Source organism: Medicago sativa, chromosome 7 (assembly GCF_051527215.1).
Source record: "Medicago sativa cultivar Bolivia chromosome 7, Bolivia_mono, whole genome shotgun sequence".
Lineage (NCBI taxonomy): Eukaryota > Viridiplantae > Streptophyta > Magnoliopsida > Fabales > Fabaceae > Medicago > Medicago sativa.
In genome coordinates this window covers 46925306-46944668 of record NC_140755.1, presented here as the reverse complement: position 1 = coordinate 46944668, position 19363 = coordinate 46925306, and the positions used below count along the sequence as shown (strand labels likewise).

Below are 19363 nucleotides of genomic sequence, written 5' to 3'. Positions count from 1 at the left end.
TTAAAACTCATTCAAACAACATTCACAACACCTACATTCAATTATACAGTACATGCAATCATCTAAATATCAATTCCAACATCAACCCTAACCACATGCAAACTACCAATTTTTTTTTTTTTTAAAAAACCTACACAAACTAACATTATGATTAAAAATGAGTCAAGATACTTACTTGTGATTAAATGGAGATGATGCACTTGATTTTGCTCAAAAATCGAAATTGAAGGGCACTTGGGGTGGTTTTGGATGTGTTTGAAGACAAAGAAAGAAACTGGAACTGCTTCTGTTCGAGTTGAACATAATCAGAAAACCTCGGCAGTTAACTACCGAGGAAATCCTCGGCAGTTAACTGCAGCCGGATTTTAAATTCCTCGGCAGTTAACGACCGAAGGGGCAAAAGCGTATTTTACATGTGTGTCCCAGCCTTCTCTAATGTGTCAACAACAATTTTCAATTTAATTAGCAAATGAGTTTTTGTCCGTTGTCATAAAAAAAAAAACAACTGGAATTATTTTCGCTCAGAAAATTCATAAAGCTTTAGTCATAAAACATGTTCACTTCACATACATTTTCATAATTAGTAGAAACATCATTGTACAAACATATACTTAGTCTCGTGGAGTGATAAAAAGAACACCTGAAATAAATTCAACATCAAAAGCATTTATAACCTAGGTATATTACACACAAGTCATAAATAAAGTCATAATACATAGTAATAACCTACGATGGTAAGAGAGTGAAACCAATAACTTAATTGAATTCATTATGTCTTTTGATTCCATGGTCACCTTTTCCATCTTCACTCACAAGTTGAAGCTTTCAGCAATCCACCGATTGTACTAAACTCTGATTATCAGATTTGAAGACGACAACATTTGCTTTCTTTGTGTTTAGCTCTAATACAGGATTATCAAATAGATAATCCGGTTTAAGAGACTTCTTCATTAATTTATAACATACCTTGTACTTAACTTTTAGACGTGTAGAAGAATCTGAGGGATCTATAGTAACCACCAAGCCATTATTGGAATTTGCTAGATCAGCCAAAGAAATTGAAAATTTTGGGAACCAATTAAACTTCATGTCACACACACGCAGATCTGAATCAACATTCATCAAGATAGAGTCTTCAAATTCAGGGTACTTAGAATCTCTCAAACTTATTGACACAGGGATTGTTGCAAAATTCATCCCTGACGAGCAAGATATGGAAAATTGTACCAACCCAACATGTAAAAAATTATATTTGCGACGATAACTTCTAATTTCATCCCTAGTTAGCAAATATACATCTCTGGAATCACTTAAATAATGATTTTTCTCAACTGTTATAATTTTATAACCTTTCATGAAGTTGAATCGAGAAAGCAATGTTTGCTTATAAATGTGACTTGTGGATATGCTCTTTATATCTTGGTTGTGAATTACGCTACACTCCTTTCTAACAACATCAGAATCATTAACAAGAACTGGAGCAGCCATTAGAAGTGATGAACCTGATCTGCAACATACGTAGAAATATAATATATTTCAGTGAAAAACAAATTTGCATGTGAATGTAGAGATAATTAAGTAGCAAAGGAACTTTAGAAAGAAAAAAAAAATACTTGGAAAACTGAATGTAGAGATTAAGCAACAAGGAACTTTAGAAAGAAAATAAGTTGGAAAACATACATATATGAGTGATGAGAACTTGGTTGCGAATAAAGGAGGGCATGAAAATGTGATATTATTGCTTGGGAACAAGGAACTACTCCCCCGTTTCTTTTTATAAGCAAATTTTACTTTTTAGGTTCATTCAATTAGTGATGTATGTGGTTCATAATATAGACCACATAAATCATTAATTTGATGAACTTAAAAAGTAAAATTTGCTTATAAAAAGAATCGAAAGAAGTACTTATACTAAATAATATATGCGTGGCAACAACAGAGAGAAAAGGAAAACTTTGTTCAGTGGTTTTTAAAACAGGGGAAGGTAAAGCGGTTTTGGGAAACATGAAAAGACAAAACAATTAACTAATGCTTTTCTTTATCTTTCTTTTTTTATGATAAAATGATTAACTAATGCTTTTCTTTATCTTTCTTTTTTTACTCCCTCCGTTTTAAAATGAGTGTCGTTTTAGCCAAAAAAATTTGTTTCAAAATGAGTGTCGCTTTCAGTTTCCAATGCAATAATAACTTTTTCTTTTCAATTGTACACTCCAATTAATACTCTGCACACTACTTCCAAAGTATTACTTTTAAAACTAACCAATAGTTAATAAGGATAATTTGGTAAAATAACCATTCTCTTTCTCTTAATCATTGCATTTCTTAATATATGTGTAAACACCTAAAACGACACTCATTTTGAAACGGATGTAGTATGATAAAATGATAAAAAAAAATTGGATGATATATTGGCAAAGCAAATTTATCTCCCCACCCACGTCACCTTACATTGGCTAATGTGAAATATAAATAAAAATTAAATTTATTGCCTTGGCTAAAAAACATAGGAATTTATATTAAATTTATTGCTTTGGCTAAAAAACATAGGAATCGAACCTGCACCTGTTAAGCCGATCAACCATTCCAACACCAACAGCACCATACACACACTTACAATAAGATGTAAGCAATTGTTTTAAAAACATAGGAATCTTAAAGATTTTTTGCTTTTTGTGCAAATATGTCTGAGCAGGAGACGGCTGACAGATTTAGGGCAGGGAGGCATGTTCCTAATGGTAGTTTACGGAGGGAGATGGATGCATTACGCCCTCCTCCTGGCCGAGGTCGAGGTCGAGGGAGAGTGGGGGGCACGAGACTTGATACTGTTGATGCTGCGGTGATGAGAACCTAATATTCTCACCTTATACAAGAGATAATTTAATAATGGAATAAAATTGACCAAGTTAATTTTGGTTCTAAGTGTTATTTTCGTAGGCAATTATATAGCTGTATTGTTTTTCTCATATCTAGAGTTCTGAATGTCCGATTGAGGTGATCTTTAATGCGTTGGAAAGCTTAGAATATTCTCTACATTTTGTCTGTTGGACTCAAGAGCAAATTCGGAATATTTCTTGGTGTAAAATGAGCATGAATTGGATGACGTGATTTTGATGAATGGGCTGATGTAAGAGAAGAAACAACACATTAAAGAAGCACAATGGAGGTTATATGGAGCTGAATTATGAAAGTGTAACGTCTCTAAACTATTCAGCCATGATGATTAAAGAAGCAAATGAATGTATAACATCTCCATGCATTGATGCAGCCACCCCCACCTTAAAGTCATTTTGTAACCTTTAATTTGCATTAATCAGCCACCAAAACATTATTGCAATTAGTGGCTGCATTTCCTTTCATTTTCTAAGAGTTTTAGAGTCAAAATCATCATGTAATAAGCTCATATAAATAGAGAACGAAAATGATATGTAAGATGTAGAATTTTGATATAAAAAATACACTTTGTGTGTTGTGAAGCTTTGCTTCTTTTTGGTTCTGGATTGAACCATGACTTGATCTTATCAAGGAATCACTTTTCTTGTGGCGATCCTCGCATCCACCGGCTTATCAATCTTTCTTGGATTAGAAAGAGTGTGGCGCCCCTGTCTCCATTCCATTTCTTCATTATTTTCTTTTACCATGAGACCTTCTATTTTTTCAACATCTCTTTCACGTTTTTTATAATCATTTTGAATTTGAAGATGCTTTTCTTCAAATGTTTTTAAAATAGAAGCAATCTCTCTTTTAATCCTTTCCATGCTTTCTTCTCTTCTCGCTCTCCTTTTCAAAATTTTATCATAACCAAACTTATCATGTGAAAGAATGATTTGACAATTTTTAAATGAAAATGTGTATGTGTTGGTGTGTTCATCATGCTTTGCTCGACATTGTTGCTGCCATGGAATCCCAAGTAAAAAATCTCTTGTTTTGGAAGGCACCACATCACATAATACCTCATCTTCATATTCTCCAATTTTGAATGGCACTCTCACTTGTTTGGTCACCAAAACATCAGCCATGTCTTTAAATTCTGGATCCTCAAGACTAAAGAATATATGGATCTGGATGCTCAAGAACCTGAAGTCTCCATTTCTCCACCATTGATGTGCTTGCCATATTGATCCAATATTTTCTATCAATGAACAGCTCACAAACTTTATCATTCACAAGACATCTTGTAAAGAAAATAATTTTCTTTTGCTTGGCTTCCATGAAATACATTTAAGAAAATAAAAATTGAAACTTTGATTTTTTTTCTCTCTTTTTTTTCACTCAATTTTTTTTCATTTTTTTACCTTTTTTTTTGGATATTTTTTTTTTCAAACTTTGATGTAGAACAACAAAAATAAAATAAATTAAAAGGATAGATAACACCTGATTTGAACCTAAGCTCTGATACCACTTGATGAAGGATAAAAAAAGGTTGTAATTTTGTATTTTGTATTTTTGTAAATAATGAAGGATATTTGGATATTAAGGTTAAAGAATGATGGAAATAGGCAGAAAATGGTAATCAAACAATTTCCCAATCCAAGGAAGATGTTTAATTTGGTAGAGGATCGCCACAAGAAACGTGGTTTCTTGATAAGATCAATGCATGGTTCAATCCAGAACCAAAAAGAAGCAAAGCTTCCAAATTCACATAAAGTGACTTTTTTTTATATCAAAATTCTCTATCTTACATATCATTTTCGTTCTCTATTTATATGAGCTTATTAAATGATGATTTTGACTCTAAAACTCTTAGAAAATGAAAGGAAATGCAGCCACTAATTGCAATAATGTTTTGGTGGCTGATTAATGCAAATTAAAGGTTACAAAATGACTTTAAGGTGGGGATGGCTGCATCAATGCATGGAGATGTTATACATTCATTTGCTTCTTTAATCATCATGGCTGAATAGTTTAGAGACGTTACACTTTCATAATTCAGCTCCATATAACCTCCATTGTGCTTCTTTAATGTGTTGTTTCTTCTCTTACATCAGCCCATTCATCAAAATCACGCATCCAATTCATGCTCATTTTACACCAAGAAATATTCCGAATTTGCTCTTGAGTCCAACAGACAAAATGTAGAGAATATTCTAAGCTTTCCAACGCATTAAAGATCACCTCAATCGGACATTCAGAACTCTAGATATGAGAAAAACAAGACAGCTATATAATTGCCTACGAAAATAACACTTGGAACCAAAATTAACTTGGTTAATTTTATTCCATTATTAAATTATCTCTTGTATAAGGTAAGAATATTAGGTTCTCATCATGCGGGGGGATCGACGTCACAGATAGGTGCATCCCAGATTGTGGACCCGCCACAGTACCAGCATGATTAGCATTATCACGAGCAGGCTTATTAGGAGCAGCCTGAATTTCAGTCGGGTTATCAGTATCAGGAGGGGTATGAGTATCACCTAGGGTATCATGCTCAGTTTCACGATGGGTATCAGCCTGAGCAACCTCCTCAGCCATAGTATGTCGAGGGTCCTCAGCAGCATCATGTCGAGCCTCCTCAGCAGCAGCATGCAGAGCTTGTTATGGAAGACGAGGATGGGGGCTTTCCAGGGGGGCCTTATGAGATGTCACTTTTACCGAACTTCGGTAAACACGTGTCATGCAGACTTTGGAACGATAAAACAGTAAGCATAATTATTTTATTTAATTTAATGGTATTTTACGTATTTAAGTATAATTGATTTATTTTCTACGTAGAATATATATAGTTTATTATTATGTTAAGTTTATTTTATGTTGAATATGTTATGTTTATTTAATTTACGTATGATTACGTAGAATATGTCATGCTTATTTTACGTATTTAAGTATAATTGATTTATTTTTTACGTAGAATATTTATAGTTTATTATTTCATGTTTATTTTACTAATTTAAATTTGGTTTTTTTTTTATTTTAATTGCAAGCGGATCATAAGTTGACTGGCGTCTCGCACGGGAGGAAACTTAGCCTTTCTGCTTTGTCTCTCCGTTGCCGGTAGAAGATAACCGTTGGTTCTGGAACCCAGTGGATGCATCCGGTTTTAGGCCCCTCCTTCTGACTGGGTATGATATCATCAACCACGGGTTAGTTTGTGTTATGGCCGAGAGATGGCATCAGGAGACCAGTAGTTTCCATCTGCCTGTAGGGGAGATGACCATCACACTGGTTGATGTGGCTTGTCTTCTAGGCATACCCGTCCCTGGATGGCTCATTCAGGAGGATGAGTTAGATCATGACCATGTTGTAGATATGCTGATGACTCACCTATTGTTTCTGGTGGAGGAAGCGATTGGGCTTGTGTGCTGATATAAATCTGCCTTTTTGTGTTTGCAGGGATGAGTTATAGCTCACATCAGACATGTCGTTCCGAGGAAGAAATATGATGATTACGAACGACATAACCCGTTTGTGGGTAGATGGAAACCTAAAAGGAGGTTTGCTGATGTTGAGCACTTCAGAGGCTTGTTGGATTCGATGGAGCATTGTCTTGTCACCTGGAGGTCGTACGAACACCGACGAGACGTGACACCTTTTCAAGACGTGTGCTGGTACTCTGGATGGATCATGGCCGACAAACAAAGGATGGTGGGTCACTTGCCGGAGCAGGTTCTGAGGCAGTACAAACATGTTCAGAGGGTTCCCCGACCTTCTACTACGGTTATGCCTTTTGCCCCAGCAGATGTGGCTGCTACCTTTTTGGAGTTTCCTCTGAATGTCGTTTCCCAGCAGATCAGGGGTCACCAGGTCCCTTACGATGAGCCTTGGAAGCATTCAGATAGGTACATTAGGTGGTTCTACCGTGTATCCCATCCTCTCTTCGTCAACCCTGCTCCAGAGCCTGGCAATGTCATACCAAGACCTGTCTACAGGATATTCTTGTTGACCAAGAGTGGGCCAGACATCCTCCCAATTCATTGCAGGTCATTACCAGCATGTGAGGCAGAGTGGAGCATGCGATGCAGATTCCAGAGGTGGTTGCAAATCCACTCTTCTTCAGCATTTTGGAAGGCATCTGTACCGATTATAGCGTGTTTGAGCAGCAGCCCGTTCCGAGGAGGAGGTCCAGGAGTCCACAGGAGGAGCAGTAGTGTCTTATTTTATGACCTGTTGGATATTTGTAGTATTTTCCTGACATTTTGGTTGTACTATATTTACATTTGCGCGGTTGCACTTATTTATGACATTTACGTTAATTTTCGTTAAAATTGTGTTTCTAAATTATGAATGAATGAATGAATGTTCTCTAAATTATGAGTTTTGGTTGAATGAATGAATGGTTGTACCTATGTATGAACGAACGAAGGAACGAAGATAAACAGGGAACAAGACAGAAGCTACTGCCTGTCTGTTCTGGTTCGTGCACAGAACTAGCGTGAATTAACTCACGCTCGTGTTAAAACTAGCGTGACTTAACTCACGCTACTTTTTGTTTTAGTTATCACTAGTGTGACTTAAGTCACACAACGTGAGTTAAGTCACGCTACATGAGTTAAGTCACGTTGCATTTTTAACTAGCGTATGTTAAGTCACGTAAGGGTAAAAAGGGAATTTACTTTGGGAATGAGCAAATCCAATTGGGTAAAGAGCAGTATTCTTATAGTATTGTCTGCTTTTTATACTTGGGTCGGACCCGAGCTTAGTTGGATTGGGCCATGGACTAGTCCAAAACAATAAATATTAATAAATTTAGTTTTTTGTGAAATATTAATTAAATTTAAGTATTTATAGGTAATAAATATTAATAAAATAACCTCGTCACTGAGGCCAACATATTCATTTCACAATGCTCTCAACTATAAAACTCACGACATAATTTTATTTATTTTTTGATCAAATAGTCTAATCGCTATATATTAATATCTTAAAAATACATAAATTGAATGCTCGTAGTTCAAACCTTAATCCCTAATTATTACAATGCATTTTCTTTGTCAACCGAACTAATCTCAAAGAACACAATTATTTTAACTCAAAGTAACAAAAGATACAAAATCCTCATTTAAAAAATTTCGTTATTTTGCGACAACTTAATTTTTTGGATTGAGATTTTGATTTATAGTAACTCCGTCCCTAATTATAAGACCCTTTTGAGAAAATTTTTTGTCCTTTTTATAAGATCCCTTTTGGTATTTTCAATTACATTAATTATTTCTTTACCAATATACCCTTTTTTATTTTGCATCTTTTTTTTTCAATCAACAATAAATATTATGTTGAAAACATAAACTAACTCTATCTCTGAAGGATAAATTTGTAAAAACAATGGTAATTATATACAAATTTAATATTACTATCAACTTTCTTAATTCCCGTATTTCTGGTAAAAGAGTCTTATATTTAGGGACGGAGCTAGTAACTCTTATCGCTGTAACGAGTTTAGATTACGAATACAGGTGATATATAAAGCCTTTGTTTAGATTTCATTGATCAACAGAGATTCCTAAAATTTAACTAGCGAATGAGTTTTTGTCCATTGTCACAAAAAAACAACTGGAATTATTTTCGCTTAGAAAATCAATTCATAAATCTTTAGTCATAAAACATGTTCACATACATTTTCATAATTAGCAGAAACATCATTTTACAAACATATATACTTAGACTCATGGAGTGATAAAAAGAACATCTGAAATAAATTCAACATCAAAAGCATTTCTAACCAAGGTATATTACACATGTAACAGCCCGATTTTCGCTAGATTTATTTTATTTATTTATTTATTTATGTGTGTTATATGTGCTCTTATGTGATTAATTACCTCTGTGTGTATTTTTGGTTGGGAATTGTAGAATTCGGTGTTAGAGGGGTATTTTAGTCATTTTGGGCTCAGGGGTATTTTGGTCATTTTACGAGTAGGGGTAATTTTGTAATTTTGTTGAGAATTATTTTTAATGCTTAGTGAGAGTGGGTATTTTACTAAGTACTAGAGAGAGTGTAGTAATTATTTTATTTACTGGTAAGTGACCGTTAGTGTTATATTTTACCGTTAAGTGAGTAGTAACATTTTGGGTTAGAATAGAAATGGGTTAGGCCCATTAAGGTGTGGTGAGTTAAGCCCAATTAAGTAAAGTCTATTTAAACACTAGTGTAAGTAGTGAAATAGGGTTTTTACCAACAATTGTCATTTGGGAGAAGAGGAAGAAAGAGATAGAGAAAGAGGAGAGAAAAGGTTTGAAGAAGGAGAGCTAGAGAGAGCTAGAGATTCAAGTTGTGGGAGCTAAATTGAAGCTTTAGCTTGAGTTTGTGAAGAATTAAGGTAAGGGGTCAAAATTGAGCTTTGGGAAGTCAAAATTGGGGTTTTGGGGTGAAAAAGTGAGTTTTTCTCGTAACAGGACTGTCCCAACTCGCCACAGCGAGTGGGAGGCGAGTTGGAGGCGAGCAGGAGGTGCTTCCGGTGAGCTTACTCGCCTCGAGAGTAGATTTACTCGCCGTGGCGAGCTGCACAGTGGCAGCATCCTCTGTTTCGCGTTCTTGCGTTTTTTCCCCTCGTTTCTGTTTTGAATTGGCTTTCGGTGTAAACATGAAAGTTGTAGATAATTTTGTTAACTTTTCAATGGCTTTAGTTTGACTTGAAAATGATTTTTGGTTTTTGAATTATGAGGAAAATACTCCAAGGAGGTCTTAGAGAAATTTTACGAAAAATCCGCATAACTATTTCTAAGTCGACCCAAACCTTATGGATTGTTTCCAAACCTTGAAACTTGAGTTTTATGAGTCCAATTAAGGTGTTTAATGGCATTTAAACTATGACATGATGGATCTAACTTGTTTTACTTAGAAAATGGGAAATTCTTTGAAAAATGATAATTGAGACGAACTTTGTGATTTTCATGATTTCATTATGTTTAGCCGGTGAAACGCCAAGGTATCCTCTACTGCACCTATATGTAGCCTAGAGGTATACTTAGTTGAGGCATTGTATCTTGTTTACTTGGTTTTGGTTCAATACTTCAATTATTTTGAAAATGAGTTAACGATAGACGAACTTTGTTGAAAACGGTTCCTTTTTTGTGAATGACTTTATATGATTAATTGAGGATATATGAATGGTTATTGAAGGTTGAATATGATGTTTATCATAAATGTTGTATTATTCCACTTTGCTTGGTTTATGAGAAGTATGTGGGATTGATGTGGGATATTGTGTAGTTGATGATGATTTATGTGATGATGACTCTTATGTGAATTATGATTGTTGAATGTGTGGACATGTATACTTGATAATGCAATGTTGTTGAGATAGTCAATGTAATTGGATGTGTACTTTTACATTGTCGTTGTTATGGTGAAGTTGTGCATTATCGGGTCGTTGTTGTATGTCCATGCATCATATCCTATTGAGTCATATGTTGAAATGTAAAAGGAGGTGTACTTTTACATAGTTGTTGTAAGAGGAGGTGTACTCTTACATGTAAGAGGAGGTGTACTCTTACATAGATGTGCGGTTGGCATCTAATGACTGTTGTTACGGTACCGCATGCATATATGTGTCGAGTATAGGCGCATTGCATATTGAAATGTTATCTTGGTGTTGCATGTGAATGGTGATTGTTGATGATAAGTGTGTTTGATGAATACATACTTGTGACATTTGGAATTTAATGGTTGATGAGTTGTGACGTAATTGAATATGTGACTTGATGAATTCGTGTATTGGTGAAATTTGGTGAATGTTGTGATAGTGTGGATTGGTGTATATGTACATTGGTGGATTTTGTTGATGGTCGTGAATAATTAAACTATGTTCTAATTGCATGTCTCACTTTCTTGTACTTATACACTTGATGAACCTATTTGAGGATAGATACTTTGATAATAATGATGAGATGAGAATTGTATATGTATATACATATGTTGTGGTGATTTATTTGATAATGATGATTACTTGCTTGTAATTTTGAAATGATGAATTGTACTTGTTGAGTTAAGCATGCTAGATGAGTAATGAGGTGATTAATATTTTAATTAGTTAATGTTGATAATGATGAACTCTTGTCGATGACTTGATTAGAGATCAAATATGCCTGTTATGCTATAATAATAATGTGATAGCTTGAAGTGCAAGTAATGGGGGATAATAATCATGTGATGCTAGTATTCTAGGAGGGATGGTTATGTATATGTGATATGTATGAATCCTTGAATGCTTATGTTTTCATATGTTGATTATGATTAATGTAATGCTTACCTCCAGTGGTTTTGACCGCCTACCTGTCTGTATGGATGGATAGACGCTGTGCAGGAGTAGTCCGTTGCGGTGAGTGCTTGGATAGCTGGAGTTAGCCTCCGCTATCATTTTGGAGTTTAGTTTAGGGCTCTGATTAGGTCGAGTCGGTGTCCCTTTCTTTTGTTGGATTTTATTTATGTTGAGGTGTACTCATTGTTGAGACTTTGGAGGATTTTATGTTGATGTCGATATATGACCTTGGCATATGTATTGTTTTGATTTGGGAGATGTATGATATTATCCGCTCTGACTGATGAGATATTATTTATATATGCATGACTGTTGTTATTTTGGTTTAGACGTAGCGTCTAATTCTTATTCGCATGTTTTATTGCTTTAATAGAGTTAGGGTGTTACAAGTTGGTATCAGAGTTGTGGTCGGTCTTGTCCAGACCAAAACCCGTTGAATTTCCTGTTTGTATGCGACATGTACGGAAGTACTGTCGGTACTTGTTGTGTTGTTCCGTTCTTTCAGGTGGGTTTGAGCGTAGTGGGGGAGTAGCAGGTTGTTTCAGCAAAGATGAAAGGATTCTCCCCCTTACCTCTAGTTTGCCGAATTGATATGGTTGAATCTCCTTAAACTCTTCTCTCTTTGCTTCCTTTCCCTCTTTTCTCCACAACCCTAGTTTTTCTTTTGCCTTTGCTATCGTTTTCTCCGTTTTGTTGTAACCCTAGTTCTCTAAGGCTCTCCTCTATTTATAACTACCATTTGGGTTTGTTTCTCACTTAATCTTTTTAATAGGTTTAGTATTTGCACACCCCTAGGTTAGTAATTCTATTGTGACTATTCAGCTCCACTGTTTTCACCTCCTTCTATTTATTTAATCAAGACACTACTTAACTTACTTACTTAAATCTCCATTTTATTAATACACTTTTACCCTCTCTTTTTTGCTAAAAATATAACTTTCTCCTTAATTTCTCATAATCTCCTATTTTTCCAAAACTATCTAACCCATCTACTTGCTCAATGCCCACAATCCAACAATTTTTTTATTAAAAACATCAAACACATAATTTTCCTAATGACACAAATATTACTAATATTATATAACAATAATACTAATAAATTAATATTAAAAATCGGGGTGTTACAACTCTCGCCCACTTAAAGAATTTTCGCCCTCGAAAATTACCTAGGTTACAACACCACACTAGATCCTCTCGTCTGACCCTTTAGTCTTACAACATACTCTTCCTTGACAGGCTATAATTACCTATTGTATATTTCACTTTAAAGACAAGAACTCCCCATTTAAACAAAAGCTCTAGTAGGTAAACCATGTTTACTTATTTATCTCATAACTCCAACACAATAGTTTTAAATCAAAACATTCAACTTTCACTCTTTACTTCAGATTCATATATATATATAAGGACACCAACAAACTCTCCATCAACATAGACAGTCAAAAGGACAGAACATGTACCTCAAATCAACTATCTGAACCTGAGACATTAGCTTCATCCGTCCCACTCAAGGCAAACACCTTCCCCCCAAATTTATCTTTCTTCGGCTTGTGACATTGTGTACTAATGTGACCCGGCTCATTACAGTTGAAGCATTTAACACCTTTCTTACAATCTGACACACGATGACCCGTATCACCTCAATTATAACATCTGAGCGGAGGCCGAACATCTTCCCCACTAGCTTCTTTCTCACTAATACCCTTCTTTTGCTTCTCTTTATCAGTTGGAATGTTATACAGCTTACCCCGACTCAGGTCTCTCCCTTTCTTCTCACTAACTGCCTTGTAATAACTAGCCCTCGCCTTACTGTCATCCTCATAAATTCTACAAGCAGTTACCAACGAGGAAAATTGGCGAATCTGTTGATACCCGATAAACTGCTTAATTTCAAGACGTAATCCATTCTCAAACATCAAGCATTTGGAAACCTCCGCCCCTGCTGCATTGATATAGGGGCAAAACCTGGACAATTCTTCAAATTTTGCTGCATATTCTGACACCGACATACCCCCTTGCTTCAGCTCGAGAAATTCAATCTCCTTCTTGTTACGTACATCTGCAGGGAAGTATTTTCCCAAAAATTCTTCTATGAAAACTTCCCATGTAACCATAGTGCCTGCCCCCTCAAGCCTTTGACGGGCATTTTCCCACCAGAATTCAGCCTCTTCCGCCAACATGTGTGTCGCTAGTCTAACCTTCTATTCATTAGTGCTCACCATTGCCCGAAAAATCCTTTCAATTCCTTGTACCCAATTATGCGCACCATCAGGATCGTACCTCCCCTTGAAGGTAGGCGGCTTGTTTCTCATAAACCTGTCCAAGCGAAGCTCATCAGCTACTCCCTGTTGGTTCTGCTGTCCTTGTAGTGCATTGTTCAAGACTTGCGCTACCGCAGTCATAGCATTTGCAATTGCTTGATCATTTCTCCCAGCCATTTCTTATCTGCATTCGTCAACAATTAGAATTTCGGCATCTACAGTGTGAAATACACTTGTTGCCTATAGGGTAAAATATCAATTAGAAATCCTAGGCCGAATGGGCCAACCAGGCTCTGATACCAACTATGTAACACCCTAAAATCCCGACTTTAATTTTATAAATAAGAGAATAATTGTAATAGATCAGGTGCTACACATACTCTTCACTATACTTCCTCATAAAACAATAATCAAAATTCGTGTACTCTGTATAATATTAATCAAAATTCAGCAGCGGAAATATTCGACCATTTCAATAAAAACAAATTTATTACTCATCTTCAAAAGGAAATAACTATAACTTTCAATACTTTTAAACTTCAGAAACATAATTCAAATGAGACACCCCCAACCCTAGTGTTACAGATCAGAGCACGTGTTCAACTACATAATTATTACTAATATGACTTATGACGGAAGAAGACTCCCGTCGCCACCTTCTAAGCGTCCCGTAGCTAGAGCTCCTCGTCCTGAGTGTCTGTACCCCACGAGTACAGACACCACATATATACAACAACAAGAAGGGTGAGAATACAATTCATAGGATATAAGAAGGCACAAAAATAAGATTAAAATAGTAATCATCTTACAATCATCACCATTTGCACATCATCATTTACATACCGTTATTCACACATCATCATTTCATAACTCATCAATTTCCAAAACATCAAAGTAATCCACATCACATTCACAACAACATTTAGGTTAACACAACAACATGGATAAAAGAAAATGCAACACATCCCTAAGACCTATATGCATGTCAGTACCGGTTTCTAATCAACATTTGTATGTCAGAGTTATATTACTGAACATACATACATCCTAATCAACATTTGTATGTCAGAGTTATGTTACTGAACATACATACAACATTCGTCATTCAACATGGTCTTAAATATGGTATGATGCTTGAGGGAAGACTCTTTTAAATACCACATATTAGCACATCATCAATAACACACAAATACAACAAAATTCATCTATTAGATTCATCATTTACGTCATCATTAGTCAACATTATACAACATCATGATTTCATCATTATTCAACATCATCACTTACACTTATTCATCTCATTGAAACCACCTTACAACCTATTACCTCGAAAACGAAATAACACTTTATTTCGTCACACTATTAATAAACTCATTAATCTACTTTGTGGGTCTTTTTTGTCTTTATCTAAATCTGGCGCTACTAACCCATTATTTAGGTTCTAAGGATAATTTGGTTTGTAAAGCAAATTGTGCATGGTAGGAGTTCATAAGAAAGGGTAGTGGGTCACTTGCACTTCTTAAATACCAAGGCCTCGCCAAAATCCCTCCTAGACGATCTTTTTAACAATACCACACCTTACTTCTTCCGTAGGGTCCCTAAAATAATTAAAAAAAAAGGGGTGCTAACTATTTCTGCTAAAATAAAAAGATGCTAGATAAATAATACCTGATTTTTTTATAATAGAAACTATTCAATAATTAGAGGTATTTGTATCGACTACTGACAGTGTAGATCCACAAGGGCTCCTATATATGAGTTGATTCGTGTGCAACTATAGTCATGGAGTAATAAACCAAATTTTGATTATGAAGAGACTACACCAATGACCGGCCTACCATAATTTTTCTTATGTTTTAGGAAGACATGTAACCAATTTTTATATAGATGGGCTTCTTGATTTAGTGTTTGATTCCCTTGCTTTGATTATGGTTGAACTAGCACACTAGAAAATTCAACTAATGGTTAGTAAAAACTATATGGCCACGTCATTATCATTGATGCCTAGAGCATTGAATATAACTATATTTTAACCATTGGTCAAAATTCAAACTTAAAGGAGAAAAGAATGAAGGTTAAAGTCAAAATTGAATTTCCTATAATCTACATATAAATTGATTAATATTTCAAGGCTTTGTTCCTATCTTTGTACTCCCTAACTTACCTAGTCTTTTCTATAACACCACTCTAGCTTTCTCCTATTTTCATGAGATCTCCACTCATCCAATCAGCAGTAATAATAATTGATGGGGATGTTATATTATTATATTTTAGAGGACAAGATATTTGTTTATTAATATTTATAGGATAATGCTTATTATTACTAAGGAAAAAGAATGAAAGGTATGAATTAACCTGACCTGTAGGTTTCAGCATGGCAAACGCATGCTTTCCATCAACTAAAGAGGAAATACATAGCAGTTTATCTAAAATAGGACATCTGTAAATTCTTTTCTATTCTTGTGAGACCATTCTCGTAAGGTTTAGCATTGGCCAATCGATTAATATACGTGGTGTGACCTCTTATGAACAAACGAATATTATATGCACAGAATTCAAAGAATTCATCGTGTAACACAATTCTATAGTAATTAAAACCAGACACCCGATTAGATTTTCTAATCAAATACTTGACCGTTTATTTCAAAATTTTAAACTCTACTCACAATCTCAGCCACACCAATTATTTTTCATCAGAATACTCCATCTCGTTACACTTCATAATTTCTACGATAACAACACTAATTCTTAGAATCATAACAACCGTAAATTCAATAACAACACAACATGAGGGTTTTGAGACCCTTTTTACAATTAACAAGCAAAGATGAAAGGATTCTCCCCCTTATCTCTAGTTTGCCGAATTGATATGGTTGAATCTCCTTAAACTCTTCTCTCTGTGCCTCCTTTGCCTCTTTTCTCCACAACCCTAGTTTTTCTTTTGCCTTTGCTATCTTTTTCTTCGTTTTGTTGTAACCCTAGTTCTCTAAGGCTCTCCTCTATTTATAACTACCATTTGGGTTTGTTTCTCACTTAATCTTTTTAATAGGTTTACTATTTGCACACCCCTAGGTTAGTAATTCTATTGTGACTATTCAGTTCCACTATTTTCACCTCCTTCTATTTATTTAATCAAGACACTACTTAACTTACTTACTTAAATCTCCATTTTGTTAATACACTTTTACTATCTCTTTTTTGCTAAAAATATAACTTTCTCCTTAATTTCTCATAATCTCCTATTTTTCCAAAACTATCTAACCCATCTACTTGCTCAATGCCCACAATCCAACAATTTTTTATTAAAAACATCAAACACACAATTTTCCTAATGACACTAATATTACTAATATTATATAACAATAATACTACTAAATTAATATTAAAAATCGGGGTGTTACATCCATCCTGCATCAACACAGCACCAATACCAACATTGGACGCGTCTGTTTCTATGTCGAACTCTTTGGAAAAATCAGGTAAAATAAGGATATGAGAGGCCATCATCGCTTTCTTAAGTGCAATGAACGACTTTTGTGCCTCATCATTCTAAGAAAACGCATCCTGCTTTAACAGACCGGTCAAAGGAGCAGTAATACTATCATAGGGAGCAATAAACTTGTGATAGTAACCAGTAAGGCCAAGGAACCCACGAAGTTGTTTAACCGACATTGGTGTTGGCCATTTATCCACGACTGCTAGATTGTTTGGGTCAGCGTGGACACCTGAAGATGAAACTATATGACCCAGGTAATCTATAGATTCTTGACAAAATGAGCATTTAGACAACTTAACATAAAAAGTGTTTGTCTTCAGACAGTTCAAAACCAGATCCAAGTGATGTAAATGCTTCTCAAGTGATGCACTATAGATCAAGATATCATAAAAAAAGACAACAAAAAACTAACGTAAGTACTGAGAAAACAATTGGTTCATGGTGGCTTAAAATGTCGATGGGGAATTGGTGAGGCCGAATGGCATAACCAAGAACTCATAGTGGCCCTTATGGGTATGAAACACAATTTTATAAGTATCACAGGAATGCACCCGAATATGATGATAACCAACACGAAGGTCCAATTTGCTAAACACAGTCACCCCACCAAGTTCATCTAAGAGTTCATTAATGGTGGGAATAGGAAAATTATCCTTAATTTTGGCTGCATTTAAAGCACAATAATTAACACATAACCTCCAAGAGCCATCTTTCTTTTGGACCAACAATACAGGGAATAAAAAAAATGGCTATAACGATGTAAAGGCTCCAAAAAAGGTGGGATGAGGTGCTGCGGAAAGTCAGGGGTGGGTTCAGGTTCTATGATTGGTGCATAGTTGGTTTTAGTGATAACGAAAATACATGCAATTTCATCACTGTGAACCAGAGCATGAAGCTGATGAAGGGACACAAAGTGCGGTGCTAAGGTTGAGTCGCCCACCAAGGTGACCGGAGTGCCTTCCCAACTGAATTCAATTATGAGCGCAGAGTAATCGTTGGATACCTTACCTAGTGATTGGAGCCACGAAAAACACAACACAACATCAGGACCCTCGGTTGCTAACACAAATAAATCAATGGCAAAGGTAATTCCCTATAATATAATTGGAGCATCCTTACAACATAGGTGCAAACCAAGAAGGTTCCACACCCAAGCGCTCCGCTAATGCAGCTTTAATAAAATTATGGGTGCTACCATTGTCAATAAGGATCGGAAAACTGTGATCCTGATAAACCATAGTAACACAAAGGGAACAATTATGTAATTGACAAGATGGGGCATGTAAGCTCGAAATGTTGCTGGAGATGTCTCCCGGATGCCTTCCCAACTGAATTCAATTATGAGAGCAGAGTAATCGTTGGATACCTTACCTAGTGATTGGAGCCACGAAAAACACAACACAACATCAGGACCCTCGGTTGCTAACACAAACAAATCAATGGCAAAGGTAATTCCCTATAATATAATTGGAGCATACCAAGAAGGTTCCACACCCAAGCGCTCCGCTAATGCAGCTTTAATAAAATTATGGGTGCTACCATTGTCAATAAGGATCGAAAAACTGTGATCCTGATAAACCATAGTAACACAAAGGGAACAATTATGTAATTGACAAGATAGGGCATGTAAGCTCGAAATGTCGCTGGAGATGTCTCCCGAATGGTGGTCCTCATGTTCTATGTCTGGTGCATCGTCCTCATCTCTGAGAAGGACGAGAAATTTGCTAGACAGCAATGTGTAGGATTCCATTTCTCATCACACTTGAAGCATAACCCCTTGGCACGGTGATCCCGAATTTCCACCGGTGACTCATAACGAACATAAGTGTTGGTGTTGGGTGTAGGTAGTAATGGGGGTAGCGAATTTGGTTTAGGTGTGGTTGAAGTGTTTTGTGATAGGGACGTCTAAGTGAAATTTGTGGTAGAGTTTGAGCTTGGGTTGTAAGGTGGGCCTTTGGACCAAAACTTACCCTGGGAAGGAGTGTCGTCCAATCGTGCCTCATATGCTCTTGCCATGGAAAAAGCTTCCATAAGTGTTGGTGGTCGGTGAAATTTCAATTCCCGACGTAAATTTTATTTCAGTCCAGTAATAAAGAAGCTGAAGGTTTTGAAATACCAATAACCTTGTTCATGAGGTCTTCAAATTGTGCTTTAAAATTTGCTATCGAACCACACTGCGAGAGTTTTGACAAATCACCCTCCACATCTTCATATTGTGTGGGTTCGAAGCGATGGTGAACAACGTCAAGGAAAATAGACGCCGATGGAAGTAAATGGTTGCGAATCGCCCATTGGAACCACGCGGCGACGGTGCCTCATAAAAATCAAAGAAAGCTTCAATCTGAAACAACCAGTCAGTTGGATTAGATCTATCAAAATGGTGATGAGTGTCACGGAGCCGTCGGAAGCGA

General features: G+C 35.8%; 1 protein-coding gene and 1 pseudogene across 1 annotated transcript; both read right to left on the bottom strand.

Moving 5' to 3' along the window:
• Positions 1 to 514: 514 nt before the first annotated feature.
• On the bottom strand, positions 515 to 1744 carry LOC146906252 (uncharacterized). Its single transcript, XM_085723361.1, has 2 exons — positions 1681 to 1744; positions 515 to 1507 (listed from the first exon to the last, which is right to left on the bottom strand). The coding sequence occupies exon 2, from the start codon at positions 1486 to 1488 to the stop codon at positions 826 to 828; it is 663 nt and encodes a 220-aa protein (XP_085579487.1). The 5' UTR covers positions 1489 to 1507; positions 1681 to 1744; the 3' UTR covers positions 515 to 825.
• Positions 1745 to 12835: 11091 nt separating this feature from the next.
• On the bottom strand, positions 12836 to 13633 carry LOC146906251 (uncharacterized; annotated as a pseudogene).
• Between the last annotated feature and the right edge of the window lie 5730 nt (positions 13634 to 19363).